Source organism: Orycteropus afer, unplaced genomic scaffold, assembly GCF_000298275.1.
Source record: "Orycteropus afer afer isolate SDZICR_OR568_19922 unplaced genomic scaffold, OryAfe1.0 scaffold00219, whole genome shotgun sequence".
In the NCBI taxonomy this organism is placed as follows: Eukaryota; Metazoa; Chordata; class Mammalia; order Tubulidentata; family Orycteropodidae; genus Orycteropus; species Orycteropus afer.
The window spans coordinates 2,877,519-2,901,232 of NW_006921806.1; the positions used below are offsets into that span (position 1 = coordinate 2,877,519).

Consider the following 23,714-nt stretch of genomic DNA (forward strand, 5'->3'; position numbering starts at 1 on the left):
CATGGAGGTGTGAACTCTTCACAGGGTGAGAGGACCCAGAGGAAGTAGTCCACCCTGCAGTGGCAGGCATCTCTACAGCCTGGGCAGGTGGTTGGACTCCCTCTCTTCCTCATACTCTGATAGTTTCTTTCTTTTTCACAATAAGTATTCATTACTTTGAAAATAGGGAAACATAAAACAGATGCTATTGAATGTGAAGCACACGCTCAGTCCCTGAGCACATGTACTCTTATTAGAGTACCGGATTCAGTGTTTCATGTTCCATGCTAGTGATGTCTCAAAACAATTTTCTAAACACTGCCACAGGGAACAAAGTGGAATTATTCCAGTAGTTGGGAGCAAACCTGCTCTGGAAGCCAGTGTGTGTCCCCAGAACACTGACTTATAGTGAGACAGTTCCACCTACATTCCTTCACTTGCTCTTGGGAACCAAGATCCAGCCACCATTTTTGCTTTGGTTTATGCTCCTCTGAAGATGGAACAGAACTAACTTTTGGGGGCCTGGAGTGCAACAGGGAAGTACAGATGAGTTTGACTGCCTGACAGATCTGATGTAGCAGAGCCCCAAAACTGACCTGGATAGTCTCTTCCCCCTACTTATGTGCTGTGGGATTGTGTGGGCTGCTTCTAAAGCCTGTGTCCCTACTGGCTTGGTCCCACCCCTGGATAGACCACACAGAGCCTGGCACTGAGGTTTGGGAGCACCAAGACTTTGAGAAGTAGTAAGATAAGAATTCAGCACATGGTGGTCAGGACTTGGGGTAGTCCATGCAGCATAGCCTCCACTTGCCAAGTCCTGTCCCAGATATAGATGACTATACAGTTATTTAAATTTGGCAACACAAAAGCATACTTTCTCTCCATATTTGGAAATAAAAGTGTGGCTTAAACTGTGACAACCCCTTACATATCCCCATAGGTTGAGGTCCACTCCTGCTATGAGGAACAGCTCCCTTTGTTCAGAATCTGACCTCATGCATAGTGAATTGGCAGTCCCAAACATTTGGTATAAAAATTGTTTTGAACGTAAAACTAGACCAACCTCCAAAACGGAATCTCCTGTGTTCCTGAGTGTGACTATCCAGAGGCTTTGATGCCTGAGAAGAACAGGGAAGCCCCAAAGCATCTGAGAAACAAGACTAGCTGGCCTGGGGTTATAGCACAATTTTATGAGCTGTCATCGAGTCAGCTCCAATACATGGCAACCTCATTTGCATTAGAGTAGAGCTGTGCTCCACAGAGTTTTCAATGGTTTATATTTTGAAGTTGATCACCAGGCCTTTCTTCCAAGGAGTCAGTCTCTGGGTGGTCTTGAACCACCAACCTTTTGGATAGCAGCTGAATGTGTTTAATTGTTTGAACCACCCAGAGACTCCATTAAAGCATATTATGAAGCTTCAATAGTTACAATAGTTATAATCAGGGTAGAAATAGATAGATAAAGGGCATCAAAGAGCAATTTCAAAAGAGCAATACAAAAAAGAAATTTAGAATGCTACAAGGGTGTTTTTTAACCACTGGGAGAAAGACAGTTTATACATTAAATTGTCTGAGACAACTGGCTCATCATTCAGAGAAGTCAAGCTAGATCTCATCTCACTTCTAACCAAACAACATATGTTCTTGATGAACCAAACCCTGAAGCATTAAAATACAATAGAAATAAGTGGATGTCTTTGCAATCTTGTAAATGAGCAGAGCATTCTAAACAAAAGCCACAGTGAAAAGGATAGATGCATTTAGTGACCTAGTAACAACTTCCTGCACTTTGAAATTACTATAGACAAAGTCAAAAAACAGATGACAAGTTTGAAAAAACGTATCAACATAGATAAGAACCTTACACACATCAACATGGAGAACATGTGGAATCCATTGGGAAAATGAACATGCTTCATAAACAGGCAGAAAGAGAAATATCGGGAGCCTGGAGATGTGATAGGGTATGGATAGAGTTGTCCAAGCCAAGACAGGACACATGTCTTCATTTGAGAAGCAAAATTGAAGTTTAATCATATCTAATGCTGGTGAAGGGTGGGATATAGTCATTGTGTTACACTAGGGACATTGCAAGTTGGGGCTACTTTTGTTGTAGAATTATTTGGCTAATATCAATACACACACATATACAGGTCTTGGCCAAGAAATTCCGATGCTATGAATTTGCCCTGTGGATATAGCCTTGGAAATATTTCAAGATAGATATATTACAGATGGATAAATGATAGATAGATAAGGACAGACAGATAGATAAATGGTAGATAGATAAATGATGGATAATGGAGAGATGATAGATAAGTGATGGATGGATGAACAGATGGGCAGATAGATGAACAGACAGACAGGCTGATAGGTAAACAGAGAGATATTTACTGCAATATTTTTTTTGTAAAGCAAATTCCTGGAGACCATCTCAATGCATATTAGTAGAGGATTGTATAAGTATGATTGATAAGTTTATACAGTGGAATACTATGGAGTTGTAAAAAAAGGAATGAGCTGGGTCATCTTCAAGATGAGTTATATGAGACAAGGACCACAATATGCTTCTGTTTGTATAAGTAATAGATATACACTCATACTCTTTCTCACAGACATAATACTTTTCCTAGAAGAATTCACAAGAAACCAAAAATTAATACTTTTGGTGGGGTGGAGGAGAAGGAAAAGGAAACCAACGGTGTCACTAGTGGGGTGCACGGGTTGCAGACCACACTGGGTGACACTGTCAGAAGGAATAGCACTAAAATGACTGTCTATAAAATTTTTTTCTGCAGTTACGGCAGAAATTTTTTACTTAAAAAAAAAATATCCCTAAAGTTAGTTATAACAATAAAAATATTTTTTGTAAGCCCAGGTTACATGTATCTCTATACCTGTTGTTATGTGCCGTTGAGTCGGACCCGACTCATAGTGACCTCTCCTTGGGTTTCTGAAGCGATATCACCACGGAAGTAGATTGCCCACACTTCCTTCCGAGGAGTGGCTGGTGGGTTTGAACTGTCAGCCTTCTGGTTAGCAGTCAAGTGCCTTAGGCACTACACTACCAGAGCTCTCTATACCTACAAGGCTAAAACTCTGCTAATTTACTTTTTGAAACTTCTAACTCATTCTGGTCAGAGATGTCATTTTTACCCAATTACAATGATGCTCCAAAGCTGCTGTTATTTTTATAGTCACTGATTTTGTCAAATTTTCTGATATTTTAGCTGCAATTCTGTGGTAAGCATTATTTGTGAACCCATAAGAGTAACTCTTGAGAAAAAAGCAGTAGTTAAAGGAAAAGAAGGGGAAACATCAAAAAAAGCTTCCGCTCAGTTACTAATGATGCTGTAATTCAACAATGTAGAAAGATTTTACAAAACAATTTTATTGTTTAAAAAAAAAACAAAAAACCTACTGCCATCAAGTTGATTCTGACTCATAGTGGCTCTATAGGACAGAGTAGAACTGTCCCATAGGGTTTCCAAGGCTGTAAATCTTTATGGAAACAGACTGCTCCATCTTTCTCCTGTGGAGCAGTTGTGGAGTTTGAACCACCAACCTTTTGGTTAGCAGCCAAATGTTTTAACCACTATGCCACCATACAGTCTAAGAAACATTTACATCTACATCTGTAGATGTATTTACAAATACATCTACAGCTGTATTTATCACATATTATTCTATGATTAAATAGATAATAAACGTTATTAAGGATTCTGTATGGTTTGGTATGGGAGGAGGTCCATGGGGGGCGGTGTGTGACACCAGGAGTTACCTCACTGGCTCTCACCAACCCTAGTGATGTCACTGACAGAGACTTTTATATTTCTTCTTATGTCTTTCTTTTGTTGGAGCGAGTCATTATTTTCAGCCATGTAAATGTATTTCTTCTATTTGAAACAAACAGAAACCTGATGGGATCACTTCTAATCATCTAGAAGTCTTTAAGTGCTCAAAGCAGCTCTAAGCCTTATTTTATTTGAGACACATTATCCCCCATTTACTGCCAAGAAGAGAGAGAACCAGAAACAGTCACGCGCTGGTCTCGTTGGCAGGCAGCCCAGGTTCCAGGGTAGCCACAGCCCCAGAGCCCATCACATGCCATCTCTGTGCACACGTGGTCCCAGGCCCAGAGAAAGCAGACACATTCCTCAGGCAGATGGCTTCAACGATTTTAACTTTAAAGTATGTGTGAGAAAAGTTTTCCGTTGAGCTCTCCTGACCATCTTGAACCATATTTATATTTATATCATAAACAGGTCCATGTCCTTCTCCACTCTCTCCTGGGAATGGACCCAAGGTGTGATTTTAATGCTCTGTCAGGAAGTTTTACAAACTGCTCTAGCTCTGCCGCAGCGTGGCTGCTGCTTCTTACTTTTATGTCTTTTCTTAAACTATCATTCCTAATTTCTCTCCATTAGAAAAGTAACCAAAAACTTGAAGACAAGGACCAAGCCTCCTGGGGGGCTGTGACCATTCTCCCTAGCCCTCAGCCAGCTTCAGTTCGGTATCCTACGCCCCAGAGCTCCCTCTTCTCACTGAGGTCATCTCCACCTTACCTCCACATGCTCCACCCAAGCAGCACACCTTACCCTGAAGGTAGGTGGTTCAAGCAGAGGAGTGTGGGAACCCTTTTGACGAGCACCTGCCTAGTCCTATGCTTAGTGTCCCAGGTTAGGAAAGAAGGGGCAGGAAGCCGCCTGGGGGCAGACAAGCATCACAAAACCAAAGCGCACACAAAGGAAGAAATTTCAGAGCGCATGATTACCTAATGCTCTTCAAATATGGGTAGAAGTAGCTGGCTCCGGGAGATGGGCACCTGGTGAGTTGCTCTGCACTCCCAGTAGTAGGGCAGGGAAGGTTTTGAGGTGCAGGGGTGCATAAGTGCTGCCCAGATGCTGTCACTGGGCCCCAGGGGGCCACCAGGTAATAGAGAGCAGGGCCCAGGGCTAGTAGGTTCTATCAATAAACACCTGCTTCTACCTGCCTCAGGAGTGGGAAATACCAGGGTTTTCCTGTATGTGTATGTGTGTGTATATATATATATATATATATATATATACACACACATACAGGAAAACCCTGGTATATATATATGTGTGTATGTGTGTGTGTGTATTTACATACATACATACATATGTATATATAGGTGTATATGTGTATATGTGTATTTGTTGTTGTTGTTGTTTGCCGTGGAGTTGGATCTGACCCATAGCAACCCCTCCTTGGGTTTCTGAGGCACTATCACTATGTAAGTAGATTGCCCCACCTTCCTTCCGAGGAGTGGCTGGTGGGTTTGAACTGCCAGCCTTCTGGTTAGCAGTCAAGTGCCTTAGGCACTATGTTACCAGAGCTCCCATATGTGTGTGTGTATATATGTGTGTGTGTGTGTGTGTGTATACGTATATAGTCCATGTACCATCCATAAAACAATCACATACTAAGTTCTCACCCAGCTGGGCAGGGTGGGTGGAGTAGGGGATCCTCGGAGCCAGGAATGCAAGTAAGGCTGCCCCAGGAGCAGAGATGGCAAGCAGGGGCCACTGAAATCTGCCCACTCAGCACCTGGTCCCAGCCCAATGCAAGCTCCATCCACTGCAAAAGTGTGTGTCCTGTGTTATGGGCGGAATTGTGTCCCCAAAAGAGATGTGTTGAAGTCCTAACCCCTGTACCTGTGAATATGACCTAGTTTGGAAACAGAGTCTTTGCAGAAGTTATCGGTTGGGTCATATTGAGCCTGGTGGTTCAAACCCACCAGGCACTCCTCGAAAGGAAGAATGGGCAATCTACTTCTGTAGTGATACTGCCTCGGAAACCAAGGAGGGGTCACTATAAGTCAGATATGACTTGATGGCAGTGATACAGGCAGATAGACATGTCCTAATTCCTAATCCCATCTGAATGGTATCCTCATAAGAGGCACAGAGAGAGATGCAGAGGGAAGACATCATGTGAAGAAGCATCTACAATCCAAGGACCCACAAGAGATGTCTGGGGCTACCAGAAGCTGGGAGAAACAAGGAAGATCCTCCCTCAGAGTGGACAGAGAACATGGCCCTGCTGATGCCCTGAATTTGGACTTCAACCTCAGGATCTGTGAGAGAATACATTTCTGTCCTATAAGCCACCTAGTTTGTGTATGTTATTATAGCAGGCAAGGGAGACTGAGACACCCCATCTTTCAATACCCCCTTGAAAGGGCCAGGCTATAGGCTTGAAGGGGGCTCACAAGACTCCTGGTATAGGGGGAGGGACATTGAGGGAGATTTATGAGGGGGAGCTGGACAAGAAGGGGGCCTGGAGGCTACCAGTAGCCCCAGTGTGAGGTGCAAGGACAGCAATGGGTCCGTGGAGACCATTCTTTACTCCAAGAAACCCCAACTCCAAGAAAGCCCACAGAGCCAGTCACATCTGTTTGTTGAGTTTCACATGTCAGATTGACAATGCACTCCAACGCTGTGTTCTCTGTGCTGTTCACTGTCATCCTCCCATCCTGCTCTCTCATCCTCTCACCTGTGCATGATGTGTTGGACCTGTGATACCTAGTCAGATGTTCTGGAGGTAACAATGAGTGTCTGTTCTTTGAGGACTGGGCAATCACTCCTTCTCTGAAGGTCAGCCCTCTTGTCCCCCTCCTTCATGTCTCCCCTGCAGTCAGGAAGGGGGACCCCAACTCCTCTAGGCCACTGTACCCTCTCAGATCACATTTTCTTCTCTTTGACCCTCACTCTCCTCTCCTCCCTGGCACTGCTCCTGGAAGGACTCAGCCACACCTGGGGATTCTAGAACCTTCCATATACTGATACTCCCAAATCAACCTGTAGCCAGGATCTCACACCTGGTTCCAAACCCAGTCAACAAGCAGCAGTAGAGTGCCCCCCCCCACACACAAGATGACACATCCCCCATGCAGAGCACCTCATGCCAGAGTGTTCCCCGTATCAGGGTCCCAGGGACCGAGCATTCTTCCACAGGGGTCTCTAATCTCCTGGCCCACCGAGGGTGGCACAGGGGCCCAGGGGTCTGCTTCTGAGCACCACTCAGGCCCTGTCCCTTCCAACAGCCTGGTGGACAGTCCCTCTGATGCCTGCTGCCACCTTGTCTCCGCCTAAGCCCAAGCCTTCAAGCTCTTGTCCACTCTCTGTACCCCACACTGCACCCCTCCAGTCACTGACCTCTCCCAGCTATGCTTTGGGTTCAGGGTTCTGGGGAGGATGGCGTCCTACTGACCTGAAGATCTGGGTCCTCTGGCCAAGCGCCAATGCCACAGGAACTACTCCCTCCCCTGACAGCTCCCAACCTGTCCCAGGCTTTCACCCATCCTCCTGTGGCTGCCCCCAGCTCTCTGTCACCTCATCCACCAGGAACCCCCAGCAGGAGGCACCCTGAGGCAGGGTGGAGAGCGACAAATTTGATGGAGATTTTCTCCCTCCAGTGCTTGTGCCAGTCAAGTTGGGGACACAGCCTTCACCACCCTGCTGTCCACCCCACAGCCAAGATCCTTACCGGGTCCCCAGGGACGCCAACAGGGCCTTCTCTTCCCTGGTCACCTTGAGGTCCAGCTTCACCCTGGGGAGAAATACCCTGTAAGTGTGATGTCCAGCTGCATGGCCAACTGTCATAGCCAGCACTTGCAGAGGGTGCACAGCCCACAAGCTGCTGCGGGGGGTAGGGCGACTGCAGGAGTGGCCTGGCCCAGCAGAGTAGGAGGGTCACTGTCTGACTTAGCACCAGGCCACTACCCCTCCTCTCAACTCTCCACATTTTGAGCTTTTTTGCAGAGGGCACACCGAGGGTAGCTTCACGCTTCACAGGTTTAATCCTTTGCTTCCTGGCCTCCCCACCTACTCACTTTCTGCGGTTTGGGAAATGTCCCAAGATTTGGAGCTCTAACCCCTGTCTGTCTCCTGGGCCTAGACTAACTTCCATCTCCTGATCTAGGGAGTATGACTGGGGAGGTCAAAGGCCACACTACCTCAGCTCTGGGGTGCCTCCCCATGGAAGTTTGGGTGAACCCCAGGGAGCAGGGAGGGATCACAAAGCCCCTACATTGCCTTGAGCCAAGTCCTCTCCCTGGGTCTTGGGCTTGGTTGGGCTCACCACCCGCCAATCAGTGATTCATTCTCCTCCTGCCTTCCGCCACCCCACCCCCCATCCCACATCGTGATCCCAGGAAGAGCATTTCCAACCAGTCTGAGGGTTCCTGATGAGAGGGACCCTGTGACCTGTCCTGGGGACTCCACAGGGCTAGGAGTTCCTGTTCTCAGGGATCCTGGTGGGACAGGGGCCTCACTGGAGTCTGCAGTGAATGCCTGAAGGTGACAGGAGGTCTGGCACTGTCACAGTAGTTGTGTGATTCAGCGTCACAGAATATTCTTTCTTCCTGACTCCCATCCACACTCCCAGGGCAGGTGTGGTGGGCATAGAGCTTTGCCTGGCTGCCCACCCTTTGGATGCAGTAAAGCTTTTTCCTGGAATCATAGGTAGGGAGAGTGAACCCTGCTCTGCTTCTTGATTGAGGGGCTGGGCTATGGGGCCGCTGGTGTGGGAGAGGCTGAGCCACTGTGATAAACCCATAGATAATAGCCTCAATTTCTGCTAGCACCTCTGCAATGAAGTTTTCTGTGGCTGAGTACCTTGCTGGCCTATTCTCCTGTGTGGAGTTTGACCCAACATCCTCACCCTTGAAATTTCAACAAAGGAAAATGATTCCAAAAAAGAATGCAGGCTCTGCTGTAGATGGAGTTGCTGGAGGCAGGGGATACAAATGTTTAGACAATTCTGTAGGAGTGGTGGTTGGGGACCAGTGGAATAAATAAGGCTGCATTTTGCATGAAATCCATCTGGCTAGATAATTGATAAACACAGAGACTTTGGAGCTTTATGAGAAAGCATGGACTTGTAAACACAGAACAGGTGGGTACGTACTCAACAATCACAACCTGGTGGGAATGCGCTTACACACAGACAAGGGATCACAAAGAAAACCCCGCTGTTATGTCTAGGTGTAATTTTTTAAAGTTAATTCTTAAAAATTAAATTAATTCTTTTAAAATTAGGTTATTGTTTTCCTCAGTATAATTTGGAAATAGGGTGCTTCCTGAGCAAACAGGGTTGGTGCTGCGCATGAAGCAGGCTCCTGGTGAGTGTCCGTAAGGGAGGTGAGATCAGTCTCATTGCTCTGTGTTGACCTTTTATCTCTGAGCTTTGCCCCCAAGACTGTCTCCCTCTTTCAAAACCAGACAGACCTCTGAGAAGGCCAGGGCTAAGGATGTTGCTCACACTCAGTAGTCTGATCTTGAGCTCCCTGAGCCAGGGGTAGGGGGATCATCTTTGTTTGGGAAAACAGAAGGTGAGCATGTGATCAGTTAGAAGCTGGGGTACGGGGGATAGAGGGAGCTCTGATGGTCTGGTTCTCTGCCCAGTGCCCACATAGATGCAGCCTGTGCTGTAGAAATGTGACTCACTGGGTCTCCTCTGGGGCCTCGCAGGCCAGGCGTCCCCTGTTGTCCTCTTTCTCCAGGGCCACCCTGTGTGGAGAGAAGTAGGATGAGCTGTGGCATGTGCTGGGGCTTCCTGGCCTGGGGACCCTGGGATAACCTTCCCCATCCCACAGGATACCCCAAGACCTCTCCATCTACTTCCACAGCCTTTGAGACTGTGTATGTCTACAAGAACCCAAACAGCCCATCTACACCACTGGTTCACAGGATAAAATCCACCTAGTGACAGTTGATTCAACTCCATAGAGTTTTCAATGGCTCATTTTTTGGAAGTAGATCACCAGGCCTTTCTTCCAAGGCACCTCTGGGTAGACTTGGAACCTCCAACATTTCAGTTAGCAGTCAAGTGTGTTAACTGTTTGCACCTCCAGGGACTCCTCATAGGATTAAAATCCTCCCAGTTATTAGGGGGGAGGTTTTTGCTGTCCAACCTCCAGCTATAAATAAACACAGCTCCAGGAAGGTATTAGGCACTTGACTGCTAACCAGAAGGCCGGTGATTCAAATTCAACAGCCACTCCTTGGAAAGAAGGTTGGGCAATCTACTTCTGTAGTAATACTGCCTGGGAAACCCAAGAAGGGGTCACTAGGAGCTAGGTCCCACTCGACGGCAGTGAGTTTGGTTTTTTGGTTAGGAAGGTATCGCTTATGCAGAGAAAAAACCCCTGTGGCTTGAAACTGTGTGTAATGTCAGCACCAGACAAATGAATGTGGCAGTTCCAGCCTCTTGCACAGCTCAATGGTGAGGACAGAGCATGCAGCAAAGTGCCACCCCCACCAGCACTTACCTTCTCCCCAGGGGGTCCGTCAGGTCCCGGGTTCCCCTGCAATGAAGATGAACAGACAAGCGTCAATTTACATGGGAGTCTGTGCATTGTCTTGGGGGTCGGGAGCAGGAGACACAGGCATTGGGGTGCTGCTTACTTCATCCCCGGCTTCTCCTTTCTCTCCTGGAAGGCCAGGCTCTCCTGGCTCGCCCTAGAGTAGGAACACAGATACGACTGTTTACCTCTCTGACCCACGGCCTGGTGCATGGCCTGGGCTCAAAATCTTGACTCCCTCATGGGGACCCTGTTTCTAGATTGTCCACTCCTTACCTGATCTCCAGGGGGCCCTGTGCTCCCCTGCCTTCCAGGCTCCCCATCTGCTCCAGGCTCACCCTGGGAGAGAGCAGAGAGAGTCAAGGTCACAACGCTCACTGCAGGGTGCAGTTGGTGGTCTCCATGGGGCTCTGAGGGCAGACATACAGCTTGCAGTGGCTGTGGGTTATTTCACCTATTCAAGGCCACATCCAAGGTTGTCCTGGGTGACTAAGGGTCCTGCATGCCCTGGGTCTCCTCACCTGAGCTCCAGACCACTCTATCCCACCAATGGCAACTTCACCTCTGGATCCCAAAGACCCCACATACCTATCTCTACACAAAAACTTGCTTGAATATTTTAGCTTTGTTAAATATTAAATTTGCTAACTATTAACCAGATGCCACTGAGTTGATCCCAACTCATGGCAACCCCATGTGTGTCAGAGTAGAGCTGTGCTCCGTAGGGTTTTCAGTGACTGATTTTTCAGAAGCAGATTGCCAGGCCTTTCTTCTGAGGCAACTCTGAATGGGTTCAAACTGCCAACCTTTGGTTATTAGTCAAGAGCTTCACCGCTTGCCAACCACCCCTTATAACTGGGTGGTGCAATCAGTTAGTGCTCTCAGCTGCTAGCCGATAGGTCAGAGGTTCAAGTCCACCCAGAGGTATTTCAGAAGAAATGTCTGGAATTTCCTTCCTTCCTTCCATGAGTTGGGGTTAGCTTGATAGCAACTGTTTTTTCTTAAGAGTAAAATCCAGTTTTTATCAGTGAGGGTATAGTTTTGTGAAAGTGATGAACCAGCAAACTCAAATCCAGGCCCATGGGGTAATCTGTGAATGTTTAGGTGAGATGTTGAAGCCATTTTGCTGGATTCCAGGAAATCCATCTCAAAGCAAGTTTGGGGAAGAGCTAATATTACTTTTCCCACATCTTTCATAACACTTTCTGTTGTAATAGGAAATCCCAGAGGAAAACAACAGCAACGAGGAACTCGGCTATGGACCAGACTCTTAAAAAGTTCTCTCTTCATGCTGAGCCTTTCTGCCTACCACAGCCACTAGCATCACATTCTTCTTAAACAGTTCTGGGACTGCACACAGAAATCCCTTGGGCAGTTGGGAAAGGATTTCTCATGGCTATCTCCCCTTCTGCTTCAGATCAATCAGAGTGATGGAGAAGAGAGAATGTTTGGGGGCTAAAACGACATCAGTAACCAAGGCCTGCAAATGGATCCATAACTCTGTTCCTGTCATGGCACCCACAGCTTCTCCCCTCTCTTCGTTCTGTAGTTTCCTGCTCCAGAGGCCATGTAGTGCAGTCAGCCTGATGGGCTGGTGCCCAGCCCTTAAACTGTTGGCATAGGGTCTGCTTCCAGGGAGAATCCCTGATTGAATACTTGGTGGGCAATAGCAGCCCTCTGCCCCTCCCAGCCCCAAGGGACATGGTCACTGACCTTTCCTCCTTTCAGTCCAAAAGCACCAGGATCTCCCTTGGGCCCAGGGGGTCCTTGGATGCCCTACAAGAAGATGGTATGACGGCACTGTCACACGAGTACAAACTGGAAAGCCCTCACAAAGCATCCCAGAGGTCACACACAAATGCAAACCAAATTTAAACATGAATCAACTAACAAGGGGAGTGTCCACACTCTGCTACCTGTGTGAGATCTCTCAGTGTTGGAAGAAGCACATGAGCCAATTATCCCTGAAAGCACATGGAAGAGCGAAGGACTTACGTCGAATCCAGGTGAGCCCTTGCAGCCTGGCAGCCCTGGGTACCCTGATTCCCCCTGGGAGAAGGAAGAAAATGGCAAGGTTGTAAAGTCACAAACTAAGTGGGATTCCACTTCAAATTCGTCATCTCTGCTCACCCATTCTTCTGTATTGTCTCTCTCAAGAAAGCCCACTAGCCCAGAAGATGCTCTGAGCTTAGGGGACTTAGGGTCCACTGGGACCTGGGGATTGGCAGGAAATGTTCACAAGAAACTTTCTCCTGACTTTCATGTCGTGTCAGAGTCATCTGCGAATGTCCATGCTCATGATCTCATGCCTGCCCACCCTAGGGCAGGGATCTGGCACTGTTCATAGCCCCTGTGCCCACACCATGCTCTCCTGCCAGCCATGGGTTACCTTCATGCCATCCACACCATCGATGCCTCGTTTGCCCTTCTCGCCCTGTGAGGCACAAAGATGAAAGAGAAGGTCAGACATAGTGGGATGCATAGTGTCTACCCAGGGGTAGTAACCAATGTCCTCAACCCACAAACTCATACCCTGATGTGCAACTTACCTTGTAGCCCTTGGGTCCCCTTGAGCCCTGTGGACACAGGAAGGACAGTGAGGCAGGCCTGGGCCCACAAGCAGACCCTCCACCTTGGGTTGGCCCAGCTTGGGGCCAGTAAAGGTGTCCTGCTCAGGGTGGGCAGATCCCAAGGGAAGGGAGCCCACTGCAGAGGAGTCAAAATGGCCCCCAAATCACAGAAGGAAAGCTGGGAAGGTGCAACTCTGGAAAGTGCCTGTGCTTGAGTGTCTTTCAGGAACCACCAGTGGCAGCCTCGACGACGTCCCAGTGCCAAGATGACTCCAAAGACAGAGCAGCATAGCCTGCCAGTGAAGCTCACCAGGTAACTGGCTGGGTCTCCACAGAGATGGGAGAGGGCAGGAATGGCAAAGAGGGATCTGCTGCCACACCCTTTCATTATGGGGACACCAGCCAATCTCTGCACCCCATGTTAGGCTCTCAGAGCAATGAGGTCACGAGTGGCAGCCTCACTGTCTGGGTGAGAAGACACCCGGCATTGTGCTGGCAGATTAGGGCAGGGTTGCCTGAACCAAGGCTGTGTTCCCAGGCCTGTCCATGTTAAGAGGTCATAGGCCCCTGAGACCAGAGGAAGGCTGTGGGTGCTGTGTCTTGCTTACCTTCTCCCCACGGCTTCCTTTTTCTCCCTAAACACCAAAATAGAGACAAGAGGAGGCTGTGAGGGCTAGCCTGGAAGCTTGGCCCCAGGAAGACATTGGGGAGGAGTGCAGGAGGGACTCACTTTCATTCCCTGGTAGCCAACAGGTCCGAGGTCCCCTGGCCTTCCCTGGAACAGAGAGGAGGGGGCACGTCAGATACTTTGTAGGGGCAGGCAGACCCTGTGCCACAGTCCACCCACCCTATTGCTCCAGCTCAGGACAGCCCATTCCTTGGGACCAGCTGGGCCTTCCCCAGGCCTCCTCCTCTTTGGGGAGAGGGTGGGAAACTCTGGTTGGCTGAGGGGCCATCCAGCAGTGGGAAAGACTGTGGGCTCTGTGATCTGGGAGAATCATCCTTCACTGAAGGAGAGGCCACCAAAGGCCTGGGAACCTGGGGGCTGCAAGTGGGTCAGGCTACAGAGATGCCCAGGAGAACTGGCATGTGGTCAAGGGCACCCCAGGAGGAGCTAGGGTGGTGCTCTGAGGGGAGATCAGCATGAGCCTGCAGCGGAAGTCCTTGTGACTTTTTTTTTCCATGGTGAAGCCCACCTGGCCACGTCCCTCACCTGAGCGCAGGCAGGACCTATCTGGAAGCCTATGGAGTTTTGGAAAGAGGGGTTTGTGCCTGCCTCCTGGGCTTCTTCCACCCATAAGTGCAGAGCAGCATCCAGAAACCAGTCATCCATAGAGAAGATTCCATTGACTGTCCCGTCTGCCCTGTTTACCACCCCCAGGTAAACCATCCCCAGTCCTGGTCGACACTCACGGGGTCTCCAGCTTCTCCTTTCTCTCCTGGGAGCCCTGGCTTCCCACGCTCTCCCTGGAACATAAAACATAGGTGGAACCGGTGAGGGAGCCCTGACTTCCTCCCACGGGAAAGCTTTTTACAGGATACTCCCTCCATCCCCAGGGTTTCCATGGCTCAGGTGCCACCCCCCACCACTCTTGGCCTGTCTTGGAGTCACAGCTCAGGGCCACATGAGCTATTCCCCTCTCCCACTGGTCAGACCCCAGCCATGCAGACCAAGCTCCCAGAAACCAGGGCTTTGATGTGCAATCTCCCAAGCTGTGAAACCAGGACCCACATTTCCACCCCATTCTACCAGCAGGCCCTGGCCCAAGACAGGGTACAGGTCCATGGTATGTGGAGAGTCCCCTTCAGAAGGGCCATGACCTCTACTATGGGCTCCACAGCTTTTCCACTTAATGGCCACCAGGAAAGGGGCTGGGTGGGTTGGACCTCTAGGCAGGCCTGGGAGCTGCCACATACCATATGGCCACAGGGACTGCCCTGGCCTCACTGCACCCAGCCATCTTGCCCAAGGTCCAGGAGCACCTTGGTGGATGTCAGGCTCCTTTACTGCCCCCTAAGGGAGCTCTGGTAGCATAGTGACTAACACACTTGTCTGCTAACCAGACGGCTGGCAGTTCAAACCCACCAGCCACTCCTCGGAAGGAAGGTTGGGCAATCCTACTTCCGTAGTGATACTGCCTCAGAAACCCAAGGAGGGGTCGCTATGAGTCGGGGCCGACTCGAGGGCACATAACAACAACAACAACAAGCACAGCCCTGGTGGCATAGTGCCTAAGGCATTTGACTGTTAATCAGAAGGCTAGCAGTTCAAAAGGAAGATTGGGCAACCTACTTCCATAGAGATACCGCCTCAGAAACCCAAAGGGTCGCTATGAGTTGGAAACGACTCAACAACGACAGTGAGTTTGGTTTTTTGGTTTTTAAGCACAGCCCAGCAGGAGGCAAGCAGCAAGTGCTGGAGTAATGCTTTAATCTTACATTGTGGACCTGAGGCTACAAGGATCTTTCTCTTACCAGCTTCAGGGGATGCAAGCACAGAGCCACTCACCTCGTATCCAGGGTCACCTCGTGGCCCAGGAGGTCCCCTGGCAGGCTGCAAGACACAAGAGGCAGTCAGTCTGAGACACAACGGGATGGCCCAAGGCCCTGAGGGTAGCCACACCCACACTCACCTGGCACTCGAAAGAGCAGCACTGTGGAAAGGGGGACAGAAGCCACAAGTCAGACATTGAGGGGCACAGACAGCACCCCCTCCCAACTGCCTCATTCCAACGACCTCTGGGAGACTGAACTATATGACCCCAGCAGTATTTAGGCCTATTCATCACCCAGTGGGAGTGATGGTGGGGAATGAGAGGTGAGGTCAGGCATGGGACAGCTGAAGGGGGCAGGCGATGCCTTGATAATGAGGGGTGAGGAGGGATTTCTTACCACTTGCTCCACGTTATTTTTCTGGAAAGTGAAATGGAAAGGTCGAATTAATTTTTACTTACAACCACAGAATTTTCTGGCATTTGCCATGGGGGATGGGCAGCACTCACAATCATGTCAATGATGGTGTCAATGGTCTGGCTGATGGCCTCCTCTGCATCCCTTGTCTGGTCCCAGTCAGCTGCCGTGAAGTTGCGCCGGTACGTGTGGTCAGTAGCAATGATGCTAAGCCGGGGCTCCTGAGCCAAGCATGATCCAAACAAGGAGCAAACGTTGTGGCTACAGCCTGGAACTGGTCCTGCCACACTGAGATAGCTCACTGGCCTAGCCTGATCTATACTCTGACCCTCTGGGGATCTTATGATCCTGATACTTGGAGCCCATGCACCAGGCCTTCAGGGGGTGGGCCTGCTCAAGGGTGTCCCCACCCTGGGGGGGCTACAAGGGCCCTTGAGATGGACCCTGAACATACACCTGGACAGGAGGCATGGAGGGCAGGAGAGTCTGCAGTCAGTGTACCTTGGCCAACTGTCATGTAGATGAGCGATACTTGTCCCCTCTGCAGACCCTGACTCTGTCCACCACCACTTCTAGCCTCAGCTTTTCGGGGATGCATGGGAGTGCAGCAGGGTCCTACCAGGTGGTCAGGCGTGATGGCCACTGAGAAGACTTTGATGCCCAGGTGCTTGGCCTCATTGACAGCATCCTCCAAGCCTCCACATGGCTCTTTGTAGCCCTCCAGGGGGTGCCCGTCTGTCACCACAATCAGGTATTTGTTCTCTTTCAGATGGGAGCCCCTGAAAGGGGTGGAACACAATCAAGCCCACCTTTGATGCCAGGCTCTTCTGTCTAAGCTGACCCTGAGGGAGTTCTCAAAGTGAAGTGCAGGGCAGAGACCCCTGGGAAGGGGTTGATGGTCAGGGGCAGCTTTGTGACATGGCTTTTCATCTGTTATACTCTGCTTCTCTTTGTTGATCATAGCTACACACTGATGGTTACAAAAAAGGTATTAAAACAGAAAATAAAGTTTTAGGGGATCTCATGTCTATACAAATGATTTGAAATACACACATACACCAGAAGGGAGACACAGGGCTTCACCGCAAAGAGGAATCCATGAAGGTGCTCCCCACCCGGGATGCCCTATGAAGTGATGATATAATGAATCAGCAAATGTCGGCTAAGCTGGTCTGGCTAATTTCATCAGTACACTGCTGAAACTGATGGTTGCTTAGGCACTATTTATTTTTGTGGGAAATGGAAAAAACAGAAAAATCCACAGGTAGCCTCCAATTCAAACCATCCCCAAACAAAAAATAGGGCCTCTTCTCAAGAAAAAAAAGGTTTCCAATAAGAGGAAAGGATGAAAACTGAAAATACAGATAGTATGTATCCTCTTCCTGGGCCACATGGAAACACTCTAAGAGTATTTTCAGGATAAATGCACATGTCTATTTACAGTGGACAGCATTTCTGTCAATGGATTCCACATGTGGCTATACTCTCAAATTCTCCTGCCACATCCCTAAATCCAGCAGCCTTGATCTCATCTCAACACACTGTCAAAGTCCCCTCTGCAAAGACAAGAAAAGAGAAGGGGACTTGGACTCAACCTGTGGATTCAGCACACCTACCCCACAGCTGAGAAGAACTCAGTGAGGCTCAGAGGAAGCTTGTCTCCTCTAGCCTCATGCTGGACACACTGGGTTTCTTACAGACTAAAAATGGGAGAGGAAAGATGGGTGTAGAGACAAACACCTGCTCCTATGACTCCTCCATCCCTGCGCCTTCCTTTCTTGCGCCTCCCCCTCTTGCACCTCCTCCTGTTGCACCCCCCTCTCATCCCTGTGCCTCCTCCAGAGCTGCCCTCCTGGTGCCTCCTCCTGCCAGCACTGGTCTCACTCTGTAGCTGCAGCCAAGGCCCGCCAAGGAGTGAACTGGTGCTGAGGGGTGGACAGAGCAACACTAGCATCCACCTTGACTTGTCTTTAGTGCTCCCTTGGTGTTATTTTGCCATTTCTGGAGTAAGCACAGGCTGGGGAGGCCACACTCCCCTCCTCCTCTCAGTGACTCAGCCATAAGAGGCAAGATTTTACCCATCAAGTCTCCCCCACCCCTTTTATTGTAGGAAAAGAATTTGAGACATTGAGAAGAAACCCCTTAGCTTGGAAAATGCACTTGAAAAATGAAGTAAATCAAAGCCATCTATTCTGACTTTGATATGATTTTGCATTGAAGTGTTTTCTTGGGGGCAGTTGAGGGGCTGGGCTGAGGCAGGTCAGGGATGCCCAACCTCTCTCTTCATGGACACAAGCACCAATATTTGGCCTTCCTCAAATATTGTCTTGATTAAGAAGCAGACACTCTCCCAGCACTGGGTGTCATCCCTACCACAGTGGGAGGCACCTAGCCATGTCCTTCTGTATGTGGGTGGACATCAGAAGGTGAGTATACCTCATGAGAATGATCTCTGTTATGGACTGAATCATGCCCCCCTCCTCCAATAAATGTAAATCCTAATCTATGGGTGTAATGCCATAGGTTAACATATTTATGGGTATAATCCCATTTGGAAATGGGGTTTTCTTTGTTATGATAATGAGAACCATGTCAGTGTAGAGTGTATTTCAAGCCAATTACTTTTGGGATATAAAAGGATTCAATTAGGCACAGAGAGAAGAAAACAGATGGGGGAAGCTAGATGCCATGCCACATGAAGACTGCTGAAAAAAGACAAGGACCTTCCACCAGGAGTGATATAGAGATAAAGCGTTCCCTTAGAGGCAGTGCCCGGAATTCAAACTTCAAGCCTCCTAACATGTGAGAAGGATTTTTTTGTTTGTTAAAATATTTTTGTTTGTTTAATACCCATTTATGATACTTCTGTTACAGCAGCACTAAGAAACTAAGACTCAACACCCACGTATCAATTTTTGGAATCTCTTCCCAATAGGAAAGATGCCCCAAAGGAAGTTCCTCCATGCTCTAAACAAGACCATGTCAGCTGGTTCTGGTGGCACATCCCCATAGGTCCACTGCCCAACCCCTATTGTCATGAGAGGGAACTGTGTGGTCAGGTTAATTGCAGGCAAACCCCCAGTGCTTGGTGACAGTCTACCTAATAGCTCACAGCCTTTCAGCCAGGATTCAGGACCCAAAGACCCATCTCTCTCCTTCCCTGGGATCCTGCCCCCTCAAAGGCCACAATCTCATTTGAGGACCACAGGACTCCCCACCACGGGGCAGTTGGATTGGACATCTAAGAATCTGCCCACTATGAGGGAACGGGAAGAAATTGGGGGCTGTGGCTGGGATGGATCTCACAGTCACAGACCAGTCCTTTCACTGGATTATATACAATGTCCATCCCAAATGTTGTTCTGGTCATAACTACCAACTAAATGCACTGACCACATCACAGCACTGACTGCTTTCCTCAGGAAATTACCTCTCCCTACTTCTTTCCTTCTGTTTCTCTCCATCTCTCTCTGTCTACATCTCTCTTCATCTATGTCTCTGTATATCTCTGTCTCAGCCTCACTCTGTCTCTGTGTGTATATCTCTATTTGTCTCCATGTATCTCTGTCTCTGTCTCACTCTGTCTCTCTCTCTTTGTCTTGCTTCTCTTTCTGTCCCTGCCTCTCTCTGCACCGCTTGGTGTGCCAATGGACAGTCACTTGGCCCTGCTCTGGCTACACTTCACCCATCCACCAAATAGGTCAAGTGAAGCCAGAGGCTATGCAACCTCCCAAAGAAAGAGGGAGGTCTATGCCTTTCATGAAAAGGCAGACAGGCTACAGGAATTGTATGAGGAGGGGCCAGGGCATGGCAGGGCCCATGATGAAGCCACATGTGGATGCTGGCCCACTCACCCAATGAGCAGTTCCTCCAGCCCCTTCTTGATGGCGCAGTCAGTGTAGGTGCCCTTGCCGAAGTACTTGACAGCATCCACGCTGCTCTTGAGTGCATCGCGGCCACTTGGCATGCGTGTCAGCCCACTGATAATCTCCACCTCATCGCTGTAGTGCAGTGCGCCTGCATTCCACACCAGGTTGCGGTCACATCGGTAGTACCTGCGAGACATGGAGAGGATTTTGGAGGGGGGCATGAACGAGAGTGGGGATGGCACCTGCACAGACTCCCAGTGCAGATGAGCACAGTGCCGGGATCATGAGCTGTTCCATTGGGCACCTCACAGATGGTCGCCATCACCACCCCATTGTTTGGATGAAGAGCCATTCACACTCTGCTCTAGAGAAGGATTGGCCAGCATGAGCTCCTGGAAAGTGGAGGCCTTGCCCTAAAAGATTACATGGGCAGTAGGAGTCCAGGGCCAGGAGGGCTGGCCTCAATCAGCTGAGCGAACTGTTATCTCCTGGGACCTAAGATGCAGCTATGGGCACCTACCCCAGCAGAGGAATGAGGGAAATCACAAAAGGAGGGGAAGAAGGGGCAGATCCAGCATGGGTATATGTGCAAGTGGTGACAGGCAGGATGAAGGAGAGTTCTAAATGGGGCCTTGATGTGGCACTATTAGGTAGGCCCTTCAGTCTCAGAGAGAAGCCCCAGGATCCCCTCTTCCTCCAGCAAGGTACTCTTCATGTAAGGGTACAAGGGCTGGGGCAGCCCAACCCTTCCCTCAAGCCTCCCAAGGGTCTGCTCTGCCCAGGACCTGAGGGTGGCCCTGGGAGTGGTCCTGCCTTGCCTACTCACTTGGTTGACTAATAGCAGCAATAGCAGACAGCTGGACTCCATTTCACAGATGGGGAAACTGAGGACCAGAGAAGCCAAGTAACAGGACAAGAGCACCTTAAGGAGGTTGCCCTCACAGAGCCACACAGCTGCTGTAGCACGTCCTGACCTCTCCCAGGCCCAACCATATCTGGGCCCCCACCATTCTCACCCCACACTACCCCTGCTTCTGGGTCAACTCATCCCACGAGGACCTCATGGATATGGGTATTTCAGGTCCACTGTGGGCTTCTGGTCCCATAAGTGTCCTAAGCAAGGCATCCCTCAGGGGTAGAAGAGAGGATTGAATGGTCCCTATGACACCTTCTGGGGGTAAGAGGCTCAGGGTCCCTTCATGGCTCTCAACAATGATAATGGACAGAGTAAGGGGTGGGAAGGCTTGCCCTAGTTGAGCCCCCATGTGAATCCCCTACAGACTGCAGTGCAGTGGGGGCTTTCACATCACAGGTGAGAGAACTACTGTACCTCTTCCCATGGCCCTAGCCCCAAGGGTAGGTGTGTCCACATACCCAGCCACACCCAGGGCCTATGACCTAGAGTTCCCTGGCCCATGCCTCCCTGCACCGCTCAGTTTGGCATATGCCTGGGACTTGGGTGGATTCATTGGATGAATGGATGAGCAAGTAAATGAATGAATAGATGAACGAATGTGCCACACCCTTAACCTCAGAACCAAGGCCTGTCCAGTTCCAGTTCTGGAGGCCTAGAGTTTCTGCCTCTCACAGAACTGAGTGAGGTTCACTAGTGCCTCCAGTCCCTCCAACACCTCTAACTGGTGGCATTTAGTGGGTAAGGAGATCTAACCCGCACTTAGGGATACCATCCAGGTGTTAAAGAGGGGTGCCCTCTGCAGCCAGCAGGCTGAACTGCATACTTCATTGGGTTGTTGCCAATGTATTGAACAGGCTCCATTTGTTGAGGGAAAGCCACCTTTTCTGGTCCTGCATCCGGTCCTGTATACCATGAGCCGCAGGCTTCGCACAGTCCCCCCTGGTCCTCACTGACTGAATGAAGACCTGAAGCCTGTTCTGTGGCCTCAGGGGCCCACACGGAACTCAGTGTCATTTTCATCCCTGTCCCTATCCCTGTAGACTTCACAACCACTTTGGACCTTGTTGTCGTTATTTGCCATCGAGTCAGACCCAACTCATAGCGACCCCTCCTTGGGTTTCTGAGGTGGTATCACTCTGGAAGTAGATTGCCCAACCTTCCTTCTGAGGAGTGGCTGGTGGGTTTGAACTGCTAGCCTTCTGGTTAGCAATCAAGTGCCTTTGGCACTACGCTACCAGAGCTCCTTAGGGAGGGAATTTGGAGCTATGTGGACAACACGCTTTCTTCTCAGATGGGGAGGCTGAGGCTGGGCTTGCTCTTCTGGGCTGTGGTGGTGTGATACCAGGCCTCAGGTGTCCTGGGCCCCTGCTCCTCTCTCTGGGAGGTTCAGCAGCAGTACAGAAAGAGAGAATGTCAAAGTGTGTGCCATTCTTACCTGTCTCTCAGGTTGTCAATGAAACGCTTGGTGAAGGCCTTCACCCTGTCCACCAAGGCTCCATAGGGCTTCAGCCTCAAAGCCACACTTTCAGAGGTGTCCAGGACAAAAAATAGGTCCACCGGGCAGTCTAGGCACAAGTGGGAAAAAGAAGGGCTTCAGGCTCATCCCCTGTGCCTTCGCCCAGGTGATTCTCAGCAGCTGCCCCTCCCATCCTCCTCCAGCCACAGTGTAGACCACATTCTCTGTGACGGTGGGCTGCCATTAACCCCCCAACTGCATAATCACATCCTTAACAGCAAAACATGCCCACCTTGAGCCAGGGGATAGGAGGGGCTGACAATGAGAGAACCCTCCTATGCCTCTAAAATTGTACCCAGCTTGGAGTTAGATGTGTGTCTAACAACCAACCCTCCAGAAGGGTAGAAATGTCCTTGTCCCTGTGGACTTGACAACTGAGACTATTTTTCCCAGGAAGTTTTCAAATCAAATTCAAAACTACCAGGGGCATGGTCTTCATAATAAAGGTGTGATCTGAACCTGTGATCATGTTTCATGATTGCCTGTCAAGCAAGGAATCAAATGGCATTAACTGAGCTACCGAAAAAACAAAAAACAAAACAAAACAAAAAAAGTACTTGGCCATCACAGTAAACTTTGGGACAGAAGATGAATCTATGTTCATGCAAAACAGAAAAAACTGAGACCAGAATGATGTCATCAGCTCCTTCTCACTGGTGGGTTCCCCCAACCTGCCCAGCCTAATGTCCCTTCAATAGCAGAGATACTGTTGAGCCCAGAGGCCTTCCTGAGGATGAAGAAGACACCTACAGCACCCTGCTCCCCCAACAAGACCCTCTCATCTGCAGCTCTCATGAAAAGGGAGGGGATAGGGTCCTGCTCACCTGCCCAGGCAATGGCCAGGCTGTTTTTGGTCCCAGAGCCCATCTCCCTGATGGCAGGGAGACAAAGATGGGGCAAGCCCACTCACCTTGGAATGCAATGGCCTTCGAGTTGGCTGGGACGTCCTGGGCGGTGGCCCAGCAGGCCTGCAGAAGCAGGGGGAGCAGAGCGCGGGCCAGCTTCATGTCGCTGGCCGCGGGTTCCCTCTGTTAGAGAGGTAGAGTCTCCGGACCAGAGAGAGGAGAGGGAGAGGAGAGGGAGAGGCAAGGGGCAGTCTTCTGCTCTCCTGCTGCCGGCTGGAGTTACAACCCAGGAAGGGAGGGAAGGAGGGAGGGGCAAGGGAGGAGGAGGGGGCAGGGGTAGGGAGGGGCTGGGCCTGGCTGGGGCAAACCCAGAAGAGGGCTGGGGGTGCGGCTCCAACTCTGGAGTGAGTCACAGGAGCCCGAGTTTGGGGCACTTTCCCTCTAGAACCAACCTGAAAGGGAAAGTCACTATTCCCTGGAACAGTTTTGACCTAGCATCTTACTCAGCTAGGGAAGAATTCTATTTTTTCACATGTTCATGGAGCCCTGGTGATGCTGTGGTTAAAGTGCTCAATTCCTAACTCAAAGTCAGCAGCTCAAACCCACCAGCTGCTTTCTCATAGGAGAAAGATGTGGCAGTCAGCTTCCATAAAGAGTTACAGCCTTGGAACCCTAAGGGGCATTTCTACTCTGTCCTATAGGATTGATATGAGTTGGAATCGACTTCAGGGCAGTGAGTTTTCACAAGTTCATGGGTATTTTATTTACTTACGGTGGAT

General features: G+C 49.7%; 1 protein-coding gene across 1 annotated transcript in view; it reads right to left on the bottom strand.

Annotated features, from left to right (window-relative positions):
• COL6A1 (collagen type VI alpha 1 chain) overlaps positions 1-23,097 on the bottom strand; it is a 33,835-nt gene extending 10,738 nt beyond the window's left edge. The window contains exons 1-20 of the mRNA XM_007948685.2: positions 23,001-23,097; positions 22,010-22,139; positions 19,644-19,844; positions 16,409-16,568; positions 15,882-16,010; positions 15,772-15,792; positions 15,513-15,533; positions 15,389-15,433; positions 14,293-14,346; positions 13,610-13,654; positions 13,488-13,514; positions 12,859-12,885; positions 12,699-12,743; positions 12,305-12,358; positions 12,023-12,085; positions 10,586-10,648; positions 10,413-10,466; positions 10,277-10,312; positions 9,453-9,515; positions 7,492-7,554 (exon numbers count right to left, since the gene is read on the bottom strand). Of these exons, the coding sequence (XP_007946876.1) occupies positions 7,492-7,554; positions 9,453-9,515; positions 10,277-10,312; positions 10,413-10,466; positions 10,586-10,648; positions 12,023-12,085; positions 12,305-12,358; positions 12,699-12,743; positions 12,859-12,885; positions 13,488-13,514; positions 13,610-13,654; positions 14,293-14,346; positions 15,389-15,433; positions 15,513-15,533; positions 15,772-15,792; positions 15,882-16,010; positions 16,409-16,568; positions 19,644-19,844; positions 22,010-22,139; positions 23,001-23,097 (1,398 nt within the window). The remainder of the gene's footprint in view (positions 1-7,491; positions 7,555-9,452; positions 9,516-10,276; positions 10,313-10,412; positions 10,467-10,585; positions 10,649-12,022; positions 12,086-12,304; positions 12,359-12,698; positions 12,744-12,858; positions 12,886-13,487; positions 13,515-13,609; positions 13,655-14,292; positions 14,347-15,388; positions 15,434-15,512; positions 15,534-15,771; positions 15,793-15,881; positions 16,011-16,408; positions 16,569-19,643; positions 19,845-22,009; positions 22,140-23,000) is intronic.
• Between the last annotated feature and the right edge of the window lie 617 nt (positions 23,098-23,714).